The sequence below is a fragment of the Indicator indicator genome, chromosome 1 (genome assembly GCF_027791375.1).
Source record: "Indicator indicator isolate 239-I01 chromosome 1, UM_Iind_1.1, whole genome shotgun sequence".
Lineage (NCBI taxonomy): Eukaryota > Metazoa > Chordata > Aves > Piciformes > Indicatoridae > Indicator > Indicator indicator.
In genome coordinates, this window is record NC_072010.1 from 45,111,459 (window position 1) to 45,124,461 (window position 13,003).

General features: G+C 41.8%; 1 protein-coding gene across 1 annotated transcript in view; it reads right to left on the reverse strand.

The window, feature by feature from the left end:
- The window catches only part of KLF12 (KLF transcription factor 12), a 144,250-nt gene that overhangs the window by 60,076 nt on the left and 71,171 nt on the right, over positions 1 to 13,003 (reverse strand). Inside the window, exon 3 of the mRNA XM_054384605.1 lies at positions 914 to 1,049. Within this exon, the coding sequence (XP_054240580.1) occupies positions 914 to 1,049 (136 nt within the window). The remainder of the gene's footprint in view (positions 1 to 913; positions 1,050 to 13,003) is intronic.

The window sequence follows — 13,003 nt, forward strand, 5'->3', positions numbered from 1 at the left end:
GCAAAATATAAGTACTTTTAGATACCACATTAAGACATTTAAAATGCTTCTATAATAAAGTACATGGTAACAATGTCTAATACTCTGTATTATCTCTCTTCCTATTTAATAATGTCCAGAATGCCCATATTTTGAACCTTTGAAATAATGTAATGTGTTTTGTGGGTCTAGCACAGGCTTCAGTGCCTGGAGACGCTAGTTCTATTTCTAGCTCTGCTTCAGACCTACAGGGTGACCTTTATGTGTAACCTCATTTTCCTCACCTATAAAATGGGAATATTAATACTTATTTACCTCACAGTTGGTTCCCTTCCAGATGCTACAGTGACTGAACAAGCTCATGCATCTACAGAATTGCTAGTGTTCATGATAAACTGTTTCTTTTTTTTTAAAGAAGCAATATAAACATGAAAACAAGAACTTATTTGTCCATCCAGTGAGTAAAAGTACATAGCAAAATAACAGCAACGGTAAAGTTTTTCAAAGCCTCTCCCTAATTTCTTCTCAGTGACACTGTCCTTCAGGAGAAATGTAGGTAGTTCCTATTTAACAGCAATGAGCATGCATTTCTTGACGCAGTTTTCAGTTAAGAAAAAAATTCTTGCTTTTTGAGTGAAAGTCTAACCTGGTCTGCCTTTGGAGGGGATATAAAAAACCACTACTAGCTTTGTGAGTAAATAAAGGGAGATAAACAATTTCCATTTGAAACTTTACCTAATAATGGAGGTAGAAATGAAAAAAGGCATAGAGAATCAGAGAGCGAGAAGAGAGAAAGTCATCTCTTCCCGAAGGGAACACAGAAGAGATGCCGGCAGTTATGCTGGCCCACAGCTGGGGAGACACCCTTGCAGCACCACCGAGGCCTGTGAACACCTCAGCAACACTCATCTCACTCTGGGAACGTGATACTTACTCTTGTACTGCTCTGGCTATGGAGAGCGCTGTAGATCCAGTTTCATTAACGCTATCTAAGGTCACATTTGGCAGGTCGTCATCATCACTGTCACTTTTAATTTGTCTGGGAGATAGGCCTCGGGGGTCCATTTGTGCTGGAAAGAGACATATAATGGATTAATATGAGCGTGCTGACATTAATCTTGTCCCTGAACAACACCAGGGCACGCAACACATCCACTTGCTTGGGCTGGATGGCATCGCTTGTGCTGAGCTTCCCAAATCAGGTGATGGATTGGCAAAGTCAGCTAGCGGTGCTGCAGCTGCATGTGGGTGTGTGAACACACACAGGCCACACCGACGCGTTCGGCAGACCTGAAATAGAACTGTGCATGTAGTAACTGTCAAAAACTCAGTCTTACCCTCAAGTTATTTACTCTGCTTGTCTTCACAAAGTGAAAAGGCTACATATGCTTTGTACAACACAACACACTCGAGAGTAAATGTTACAGCAAAACTTCAGGAGCAATCTTTGATTCTGAGTATCTTTCGTGAGATACCAGGCTGGGACCCATCTCACTCCAATTCAAATCTAGGCATCTGATCTAGGTCCTGATTTCTGACTCAATTCAACACCTTCAGAGGGTAACATTGGAGTCTTCCCTCCATGTAACATGTGGCAAAGCTGCTGCATTTGATTTCACACAGGCAACTAACTTTCAGGTGACTAATGTCAGGTAGGCTTAGTCAGATTTTTTTGGAAAGTCACACAGTCTCAGATCCTATGAACATCTGAAGACCAGGAACTGCAGGATTGTTTTGTCCATCTGCAGCTTACAGTATCCGTATTGCATGGCAATGGTGGAGGTGTCCAAGTGCTGGCAGCACAGGTCTGCAGGAGTGGCCTCTGTGAGAAGACACCAGTGTCACCTGGCTGTTGCCAGACACTGCCAGTTCCAGCTGGCTCCAATGGACCCACTGTGGGGCACACCTGAGCCCAAGGTGGCACCTTGGGGAAAAACATATTTAAGAAAGGGCAATAAAAATAACACACAGGCAGAGCGAGGAAGAAAGTACAAGCAACAGCCCTGCAGGCTCCAAGGTGAGAGGAGGGGGGGAAGGAGATGCTCCACGGTGCAGCAGCCCCTGGAGGAGGCCACAGTGGAGCAGGCTTTCCTGATAGGAATTGCAGCCTGTGGGAGAGCCCCACTCTGGAGCAGGGAAACAGTGTGACGATGATGGAGTGGCAGGAAGGGGCTATTATGGACTTACCACAGAGCCCATTTGTCATCCCCCTGTGGTGATCTTGGAGATGTAGCTAGAGGACTCAGAAATGAAGGAGTGAAGTTGAGCCTGGGAAAAGGGGCTTGGGGAGTGGTAGTTCTCACTATCCTAATCTACCTTTAATCATCCATAAATTAAATTAATTTTCCCCATTAAGTCCATTTTGTCTGTGATGGTAATCAGAAAGTGATCTTCGTGTCTTTATTCTGACCCATGAACTCTTCCATCTTATTTTCTCCTTCTGCCCTGTTGGGGCGGAGGAGTGTGAGAGTGGAGATGTGGGCATCTGTCAGCCAGCCAAGATCAACCCACCAGTAATATTTTGTGCAGAAGGGAGAGCAGAAACATACTTGCCTTCCTTTTTATCCTTGCTGCTCCCCTCCAAAGGGATAAAAGTATAACCCACGTATGGGTAGGTGAGAAAATCAGGAGATGGGCATGGTGGGGACTACGGGGCACAAGTGTCAGCTGAGATAGCCCCAAGAGAAACTAGGGATTGCTTGTGTCAGGAGACAGACCCAGAGACAAACTTCAGAGGTGATGTAGACAGAGACATTCCTCCTCACTCGTTAAATATCATGTAGTATTAGTAAGTGCTGAGAGACACCAAAAGCAGCTGGAGTAGAGAGCAAAACTGGAGAGATGCCTGATTCTGCAAGGGAGAAACGGGAAGGGGAAAGACAGGCAAAGAGATTTATTTAAAAGTGTGTTTATTTGTTCAGGTGAAACAGGGGAATCCAAGATTATTTACAGAACTAACTGTTGCAGTTTATTACCTTGTGCTCTCCTGTGTTGCAGTGTCAGAGATAGGACACTTTCTAGGTCTTGCAACATGCTTTTCAAGAAAGGTTGCTGCCATTCCTATGCAGCCCTGGACAACAGGTGTCACACAATGCCTTCAGAGATCATAAACAATTCAGCTCAATACTAGGTCCAAGAGTCACAGTTAAGATTACTCATTTTGCCATGTTTTTTATGTTATCAAGTTCACTAACTCTGGAAAAGGGACTGAGTTACTATGAAAGTTAGGAGGGCTGTAGATAACTCCAGCAGCTGTGCAGCCATAACAGCAGAACTGATGGATAGATAGCTGAGCTCTTGAAAAGCAAGCACTCCCCATATGAGTGATGACTTGAGGAAACATTGGTCTTAAATTTTAACTTATGTGTTAGCTGTGAAACATCTGAGTAATAGAACAGTGAGTAGTAACTACCCTTCCGCTGCATTTTTTTACATTAAAGAACTTCATAAAGAAGATACTATTAAAATATGTTTGGTAGGCTGATGCAACAACCCCTTCTGAAAGCACTTCGAGTGCACAGTACAACTTCTATTAGCATTCTACTACCTCAGTTTAGCTCTCTCAGAAATACTGGCTACGTTTGGACTGCTTATTTCTTCATGTATGGTAAAGAAAACACCTTTGCTCATCAAAGCAAAGACTACGACCATCAACAGGAGACAAACATACAGCAACTTAGAAACATTTAACTGTTTTAGGTAGAATGAACATTATCCTCACTGTGTTTCTTAAAATGGCAACTTCTGTATCATGGTATTCGATGCATACCTGAGCATTAGGGATGATCTGATACATGATCTAAGAACACTTGAACCATCTAGTCAGGTCATTTAGCCCAAAAAAAGCTATTTGAAAAGAAGTGCTACTTCTACCTTGTTCCCCAGTGCTCCTTCTTAAACGCAGCTTTAGGAGTTGCATGCAAGTATGGGATTATTATTACTTCATTACTTCTTCCGTTTTTCTTAAAGTGAATCTTGTTAACTTGTAAGTTACATGTTTGTATCTGCCCAATATTTAAATGCCATATGTGGTGTTCTTCTGAAAGCTAATGTTTGTAAACAAACCAAAAAGATATGTATGCAATACTTCCTATTGACTGTGGTTCAATCTGACTTGCACTACAGCAAAAGTTTTAAGTAGGAAATTTTGTAAACTTTCTTAATATTTAAACCTAAGACTAACTTGAAACAACAAACGATGTTACCTCATTTAGTCTGCAATACAGTTATTACACACCAATTTTGATCACTTAAGCATGAATATTCCTACATAAAGAGAGATGATGTAAATGTATATGTTGTTTCATTATTATTGCAAATTGCCAGCTCTTGAAGATTCCTCCTTACAGTGAGGGTGCAGAGCACTGGAACAGGCTCCCCAGAGGGGTTGTGGAGTCTCATTCTCTGGAGACTTTCAAAACCCACTTGGATGCATTCCTGTGTGGACTATCCTAAATGATCCTGCTCTGGCAGGGGGGTTGGACCTGATGATCTCTTGAGGTCCCTTCCAACCTCTCATATACTGTGATACTGTGATGATACTTGGTGTTGTTTCAACACTACCCGAGGAATGTGCTAGGATGAAAACTCTCAATTATCTTCTTTTTGTTTCTGCTTGTGAGGTAAATCCAATTCCCTGTAATCTTAACATAGCCACGAAGATGCCAATGGGGCTGTGCTCTGGCACCTAGGGATAATTTAGCCCATTGGGAATCGTTTGCCCTGTCAGATGCCAATGTCTGAGGACATTATGATGTCCTGTGACATGTGAACATGATGAAGACAAAAGACAAGGAACAGAAACATCAGCAGGCAAATTCAAAGACAGGCAATCCAAGAACATTTTTCGTTATGTATTTGCAGTGAACCTAACTGAAGTTGATAATGAAATTACAGAATGGTCTAGGATTTGTTCCCCTATTTTTTTAATATCAGCCCACATATACATCGCTTTTGCCTCCCTTTCCATTTGTGATCTCTTCTCAGCTTGTAGACTTGGGTAGCCAAGGCATTGAGGAACCGAGGTGACTAACCAGGAGGCTGAACTTCGCTGTTGCCAGCTGGTGTACACTGCCCTGTTTTCTCATCAGCATGGCTGCAGCTGCTCCAGGGAATAACAGCCTTTAAAGGTATTCTCCTCCTCTAAATGAGCCATGTGAATAACCAGCTGGACGAAAGCCTAACCGTTATCTCCTCCTCAACACTCACTGCAGTGTGCAAACTGCAGTACAGGGTTTTTATACATACAGAGTTCATGACTCCTACTTATGTCAACAGCTTTGACTTTCTCTTGGACATCCAAGAACAACTGTCCAACTGCTGGCACCAAGGTTTATAAATACCAGCAGAAGTTCATAAACATCAAACTAAGAGTAATTATGGGCCTAACAAACATTAAACTGGAAAGAATGAAGAGATGCAGACAAGAGATAGTTTAGCAAATGAGATGAAAAAGGTGGAAGAGAAGTGAGTAATGGAATGCAATTGGCAAGCAAGGTAAACGTACAAAACATGCCAGTGCATTTTAACCTCCCTTCATTCTGTACCTTGCTCTGACAACCAAGATTTTCCTTCAGCTTAAGACCCCAGGTCCAGAAGGGTTACTGAATCAAGTCCTCCCTATTACAGGCAGACACATTTAATTAATAAAGCTCAAGTCTTAAAAATTAGCTGGATTTCTTGTCCTTGCTATTCCTCCTGAAAGGCAAGATTTGTCTGACAGAGCTATCTGTTGATTTTGTGAAGTGTGAATAAGGCTAAGGCGAGGCAAGCAAAAAGAAACGAGTCAGAGACTGCTTTCCTGGGACAAAGGTGTCATTGAAAGAGTGCACAGGAGCCAGAGAAGTGAGCTGTTAGCACTCCATGATGAAAAGAGTGGTAAGCCAGGGAAGTTATTTAAGAACGTCTGCACATGCTGAAGGCTGCAAGCAGCCACGTCGCTTTCCATCCTTGTTGGCTTCAAGAAACAACGATTCTTTTTGCTAAAGAAAGTACAGAGAGTTGCTCTGGATGCATGTACGTATATGCAATCACTTCTCAAAGCCCTCTTTGCCAAACTGTACCAAAACCAGTTTCCTTCTTAGCATTTAACTCTTCCCACATGTTTTAAGGCAAGATGTGCAAAGGGGTTTCACATAAAATGCATACCAGCCTGTAAATATTTCAGAACTTGGTCTACCATCATTAATATTTTATCTGCCAACTGTCAGTTGCCAGTAGGAAAAAAATTGATCTGGATCAGATACAAGCTTGCTTCTATTTCTATCAAACTAAACAGTTTCTTGGCTTTAAAATTTATGCAGGCTGTGGGGGCCAGACAATACTCGATCCTGTTTCCCAGGACAAAAATGCCTCCTTGTACATTGCTGGAACAGTTTTAAACTTGCACAGCAACTTTCTAATGAGCACTGATTGAATTTTTGCTTTCTGGCACATGGCTATGTCATTTCTGATATGGTACAGGATTAGCCATGTCATGGAAGCAGTATCTCAAGGAAGGATCAAGCTTGCTAGATCCTCCCCCTCTGTCTTATCAGGGGAATAACCTAAGCAGAGGGCCACATCATCAGGCTATTCTTTTCCTTCTCCACTGTCTAAACCTATGCTTCTCTCTGCATTGGGGAATCTCTTGGTGGGGGCACAGATTTACATCTCTCCAGGCTGACAAAAGCTCAGCATGCCACTGCTCACTTCTCATACAAGTGCTGGTGTTACCAGGCTGTTGAGTAAATGCTATTCCCTGTCTGTCATATTTGGGCTGCACTTGAGTATGCCCTAGTTGCTCTGTTTCTTTCCAGTGATTATTTAAGGATATGCAGCTCAAGTACTCTGACCCGGTCAGGCAAGGCCAAACATAGTCAAAAATCCAGAAGCTGGATGCCCATAGTAGGTAGCCTGAATCTGGGCTCTCTCAAGGATGAAAAGGGCCAGAGACTAACACACTGCTGTCACCACAACCTGATTTTTTTTCATTCCAGTTAAAATTCCTGTGAGTGAAAGACATGAAAACTCATCCAATCAGTAGGCTCATGAAGACCGACTAAAAGTAATTTCTTGTCTACACACCAAGTTAAAGGCAAATCAGAGCCCCCTGGGTTACATATTTAAGAGCATGAGAAAATAAAGCAACCGCCGGTTTTGCAAGCCATACTATTAACTACTGCTGAAATGACTCATTATGAGATGATCCTTGCTGGCGTGAACTCAGAGAGTGAAAATTTCAGCAAATTGAAATATTGAAACATCTCTTATCTAAACACCTCAGTTTCTTGCATTAACTTGTCTGTTAATAACTTTGTAAACATACATACATGTAGGCCTGCTGACACATCACAATATAATAAAAAGTGAATTATGCTTAGTCACTCTTTTAAAAATCTGTTTCTTCTTTTTGAAAGGATTTCCAAATTCAGAGTCCATTTGCTTTTGTTTCACTTATTAAACTTCCCACACTGGTTTCTCACAAGAATGCCTAATATTAAACCCACTAATCAAAATGATTGCTCCCAGTAAGAGTTCCAGGTGGCCATGACATCCACCCACTAGACTTGCCAGCCATAAGAAAAGTTACACAGGTCTGCAGTGGGAATAATAATTCCAAGACCTGTGTTAGGTCAGCCATCAGTCTGGATGGCGGGGAGGCCCTTGTAGCCTTGCTAGTTTTGATCCATGCCTGAGTCATGTGTTTGCTCTCACAAACACAGCCACAGGTTTTTGTTGCAGTGGAAGTTTAAATCATACAGAAACATGAGGTACCCCAAACAAGCCAGAGTCGTGTTTGCTATTGCCAAATGTCTTTCTTAGAAGCTCTTCTCCAGCTGCTTCCAGTGTATGCTGGCATACAGCAGGTAAAAATTGTTCTCTCTAGCTGTAAGCGACAGTTGCTTTGCACTTACCTCCATTAAGAGCAGAAAAATCAAACACTACCCTCCATCCCGAAAGTAAGTTATAAGAATCTTCTTAGTACTACTGTTATGCATGTGTATGTCTGTGTGTCTGCAGAGCGTGCAGGACTGAAGTGACAGAGTGACATTTGGTGCCAAAGTGTTAGAAGGATATTGGATTACAGTATTAAGAAAATTACATGGCACTCATACTTCACAATACACTATTATCTGACAGTGACCAAAACACTACGAAAAAAGTGGTTTGAACCTCGTAATAATAATCTGCCACTTGCAATTACCCCATGACCCAGCAGTAGTTGACAATAGGTTTCCATCAGCCACCATCTGCTCTCAGAGCCTTCAGTGACAATGGAAAGGGAAGGAAGTGCCTCCCACCTCCTGTCTTCAGGCACCTGCACTGCAAATACACCTCAACACTCCCACACAGCCAGTGGAGGGAAACAAGTGCCTTCAGGAGCGCAAAGCCCACATATGGTATCTCTATGGACTACCCGGGGAACTCAGCAGTGTGAGCCCCGCCTCTCCACTTGTCAGGTGCTGGGGCACCAGCCCTGAAGAGGAAAATGGCTTGGTGCCTCCTTGAGCCACTGTGGCTCTGCTCCTTGCTGGGAAGAGAATAGCCTTTGCCACGCCACTCTGTCACGCTTTGGTTTCTGGGAAAGTAACAAGTGTCTTGAGGATCTCAGAAAGTGCCTGAAGATGGGACAATGGCAACACCGCTGTGTGGCCTCACTTGCTCCTGCTCTCTCTTCACCAGCCACCGTTCACTCAATGCTGAAGGGATGCCTCAATCCCCAGCAGCAATGATGAAGTAAAAGATCTTTGGCCTCAGGGCACTAGTGAGCAAATTTGGAAGATAAGTAATTCACAGAGGGGCACAGTAATCATCATTAAAATCAATAACCTTCCAATAGTTAGGAATTATATTTTGGGCCTCTCACTGCAAGAGGGGCATTGAGGTACTAGAGTGTGTACAAAGATGGGCAACAAAACTGATGAAGGGCCTAGAGCACAAGTGTTATCAGGAGCAGCTGAGGGAACTGGTGTTCTTCAGCCTAGGAAAAGGAGGCTCAGGGGAGACCTTACAGCTCTCTACAATTACCTGCAAGGAGGCTGTAGCCAGGTGGGGTCCATCTGTTCAACCAAGTAACAAGTGATAGGACAAGAGGACGTGGCCTCAAGTTGTGCCAAGGGAATAGATTGGATATCAGGAAGAGTTTATTTACTGAAAGGGTTATCAGGTATTGGAACAGCTTGCCCAGCACAGTGGTGGAGTCCCCATCCCTGGAGGTATTTAAGAGATGTCGTGCTTAGGGATATGTTTTAGTCAAGGACTTGCCAGTGTTGGGTTAATGGTCAGACTTGATGATCTTACTTTGTCTTTTCCAATCTAGGTGATTCTGTGATTACTGCAGTGTCTAAACCGTAACTTTGGTCTCTATGTTTGGCATACTGCACGGTTTGGTACCTGAAGTGTTGCAAGAGGGAAACTGCTGGCTAAAAGTGATTTCTTTCACTCTTTCTTAAACTGCCCCTGTTTCAAATAACCCTGACTGAAAAAATGCACCTGGCTGGATCACATGCCAAGTAGAGGGACCAGCTTTTCTCCGTTCTTCTCAGTTACTCTTGGAAAATAGGTTTTACAACTTTCAAGCCCAGCCTTCCACCATAGCTTGATGTCCGAAGCAAATGAACATCCCTCTCCTTGGTAGTTTTTTATTTTCAGAGAAGAGGAGCCCAGCATGGATTTCCCCAGGAGAAGAATGTCAAAGGAGAATGTCACAGACACTACTGTATGTTTTAAATGGTGGAAGCAACACTTCCAGATGCAGACACAGGAGCTATTTGAAATTATGCCCTCAGTGACTATTATGCTCAGAGTTACTTAATATGGTTTAGGAAACCAAATCCTGGCTTTATGGACCTAACAAATGCACAAAAATCATAGAATTCATTATTTTCTCCTACTAAGCTGGTCCATACTATATGAAGCACATATACAGTATTTTTCTTCCTGTTTGAAGTTCATTATAAGTGCTTTATGTGTGCATCTATCAGATTTTCAATCAAAGCAGGCTGGTGTCTGTAGGGGCAGCAGAATTAGGTCGATCTATTTCATAAAACTTTATGTACAAAGCAGCAGTATCCATGAACATAATGGTCAGAATATAGAGTCTACAGGGCTAATTTTTATTACAATTTATAGCAAGATTACCCATACTCCACAGTTTTCAGATTTTATTGAGATTTTATGGGACTATGTGGCTAGAGCAGTTAACTGTACCCAGCACAGCTATGGTTCACAGAGAATGGGAATTGGCACTGAATGCACAGTGTAACTAATCTACCAGAGAATATTAATTGCTATCATCCAATCAAAGACAGTATTTAAAATAATTTCACAAGTCAAATAATTTGCTATAAATCGGTAAAAGAGTAGCTATTTGGAGAAACACAGAGGTAAAAGTGATTGCATGGATGTAATATATGCACGTATTTAAGCATCTCTGTCACTGGGTTGTATACATAAATACATAACAACTTTTTTTTAAAAGCAAAAGAGTTTTCTCTTTCTAAGCTATTTGAATACCACGAGACCTCATCTGCACAAAAAGCCAAACTACTGAGACTACTAAAATTTCTACCTTGCTGAGCATCCAACATACAAATGTTCTATTACTGAAAGTAAACAGGGAAAATAATGACGGAATACCTTTAATATTAAATAAAATATTGCAAAGCCACTACAAAATGGTAGCAGATTGCAACTTACACACTGAAACAGTCTAGAGATATTTTAGATACTAGAAAGTTTCCATCAGGTTGGTCCAGGAACAATAAAACCCAAGGCAGGGATAAAATAAATGAGAAGTTTTATGCATGTGTTTTTGCTGGATCCAAATTTGTGGGATAAAAGCAGCTAGAGCAAAGCTCAGCACCGGTAAGAGTACAGAGCTGAAGGACCAGAGGCAGTCTTGGCATGGAAGACAAGGAATTAACAACTTCCAAAAGGTGCAGGGACTCAGGATATGTTGAAATGGACTTCCTCATCCTCCTTAGACTGGGCTTCACAAATAAAATTGGAATACGCATCTACCTCATTCTCATCCCCAAACCTTCTCCTAGTGAAGAATATACATTATGCTAAATCCACTGTCGATAAATCTTAGAAAAGCATATTATGGGGAACTCTAAAGATGTCATTAGCGAGTCATTAGAAAGATGAATTTTCTGGAGATTTAAGTAGAAGTCTGTTCAAGGGACTTCCCATAGTTAACCCAAGCTATTCCGTCTTCAAGCAACCTCCTTCTCAATTTCAGATACCACAGCACACCTTGTAACCTGTGTTTTAACCCTAGAATCTGGCAAAAACTACTATTTACTCTGTTCTTAAATATACGCACTCTCTCCAGTAACATAGGCCCCACCCTGAATGCAAGACTCTACTCTGTCTGCTTCTCTTCTTGGCTAACCATTGCCGGCGTGCTTCTTCATTCCAAGAACCATTACTAACAATCCTTTCAGATGAACCAAGCAAAGAGGGGAGAGAGATTCAGCATTCTGAGGAGCAGGAGGGTGGAGGTGAACAGGCTGGAATATGTACAGCAGCAAATGATTTTTGTGCGTAACCGCACAAACGTTACAGCTAAAGAAGAAATTCTCTGCCTCAATGCAACTCAAATCCAAAACAACCATCCACTAAGATGCAGAAAGGATAACCACTTCACATCAAATAAAAAAAGACAACACTGCTGGTTTAATTTAAGTCTTTTCCATAGCACCATTTAAAAAAGAGACCACATAATCTGACCTTTAAACATATAGAATGGTTCTCTAAATGTCTAACTTTGTACTATAAATTGTGTTTATTTTTGTGGAATAAACTTCACAGTAGACAGAAATAACAGGCTGTACTTTTAAAACAAAAACAAGGGCAGTGGATAATATATCTAGTGGTACTGCCTGGTTTCTGGTTTAAGTCACAGAAAATAGTAGGAAAAGGAGCTACATTTACTGATGCACCCACAATGAGGAATATGGCTCATGTGAAACTGTGAAAAGACACAATCTGTGTATTGCTGCTAGGTCTATGCACATACACAGTAATATAAAAATAGGCCACGCCAATGTCATTATGGATGTTTACTCTCATGGGAAACAGATGAAGTTCAGTTGGCAAATTTAAATGTATAATGTTCTGACCACTGGATTTTGCAAGTGGTTGTGTCTTCTGAAAACTTTTAAACCCAAGAGTGAGAACCCAAAAACCGAAACCCTAAGCCCCAAAAATATCAAAGTTGCACGGGTCCTTGGTGCATCAGCATCAGGAGACAGGTCCTAAAAGGCCATTCAGTGAATGAAGTAACTCTTCTGAACTAGCAAAACCATTTAAAAGAACATATCTTTGGCAAAGCCTGCAACAGAGATGATTTGCCAGCAGTATTAATGGATATCTTGAGAAAGCAAAGCAATGGAAAGACTCAGGCCAACAGAAGCAGATTTTGTAGGGGAATGTGCTGCTGCATGGTAGGCCCTTTCAATCCTGTCCATCCAAGCCTCTCCTTGTTCCCCTTCACCTTGGCCAGATCTCCTTTCCACTCTCATTTTTCCTCTTCTCCCTTCCTCTGTCTCCAGTCCTGTCCTATTTTCACTCCTGAACATGTTCACACATCCATAGCCATCTCTCCACCTCTTCTTTTCTTCTGCCTTCCCTTTCATGTTGCCCCTTTCCCCACTGCCCACCTCCTTCCAAACTCCTCCTTGTCTTTTTCTAGTCACTATTTATTTTGCTTTAAGAGGACTTTTTTTTTTTTTCAGATTTCCCAGCTTGGCTTGGCTTGGCTTCCACAAGTGCTTACGAAGACACAAAAAAAGGACATCGGTCCAAACTAAACATGAGGTTCATGGCACAAAACTTCAGAGGTTCTAGATTTTTTTACCAAAAGACCCTGGAATAAGTTTTTCAATATGGAAAATGATATTTTTTTTTCCTCTAGGCTCAGTCTCAGGAAGAGTAGAATTGTTTTTTCTTGAAACTTCCCTCAAAAAGAAAAAAGAAATAGCCTGAGGCAGGAATGCAGCATGGAAAATGTTAGCCTAAATGGTGAACATATAGA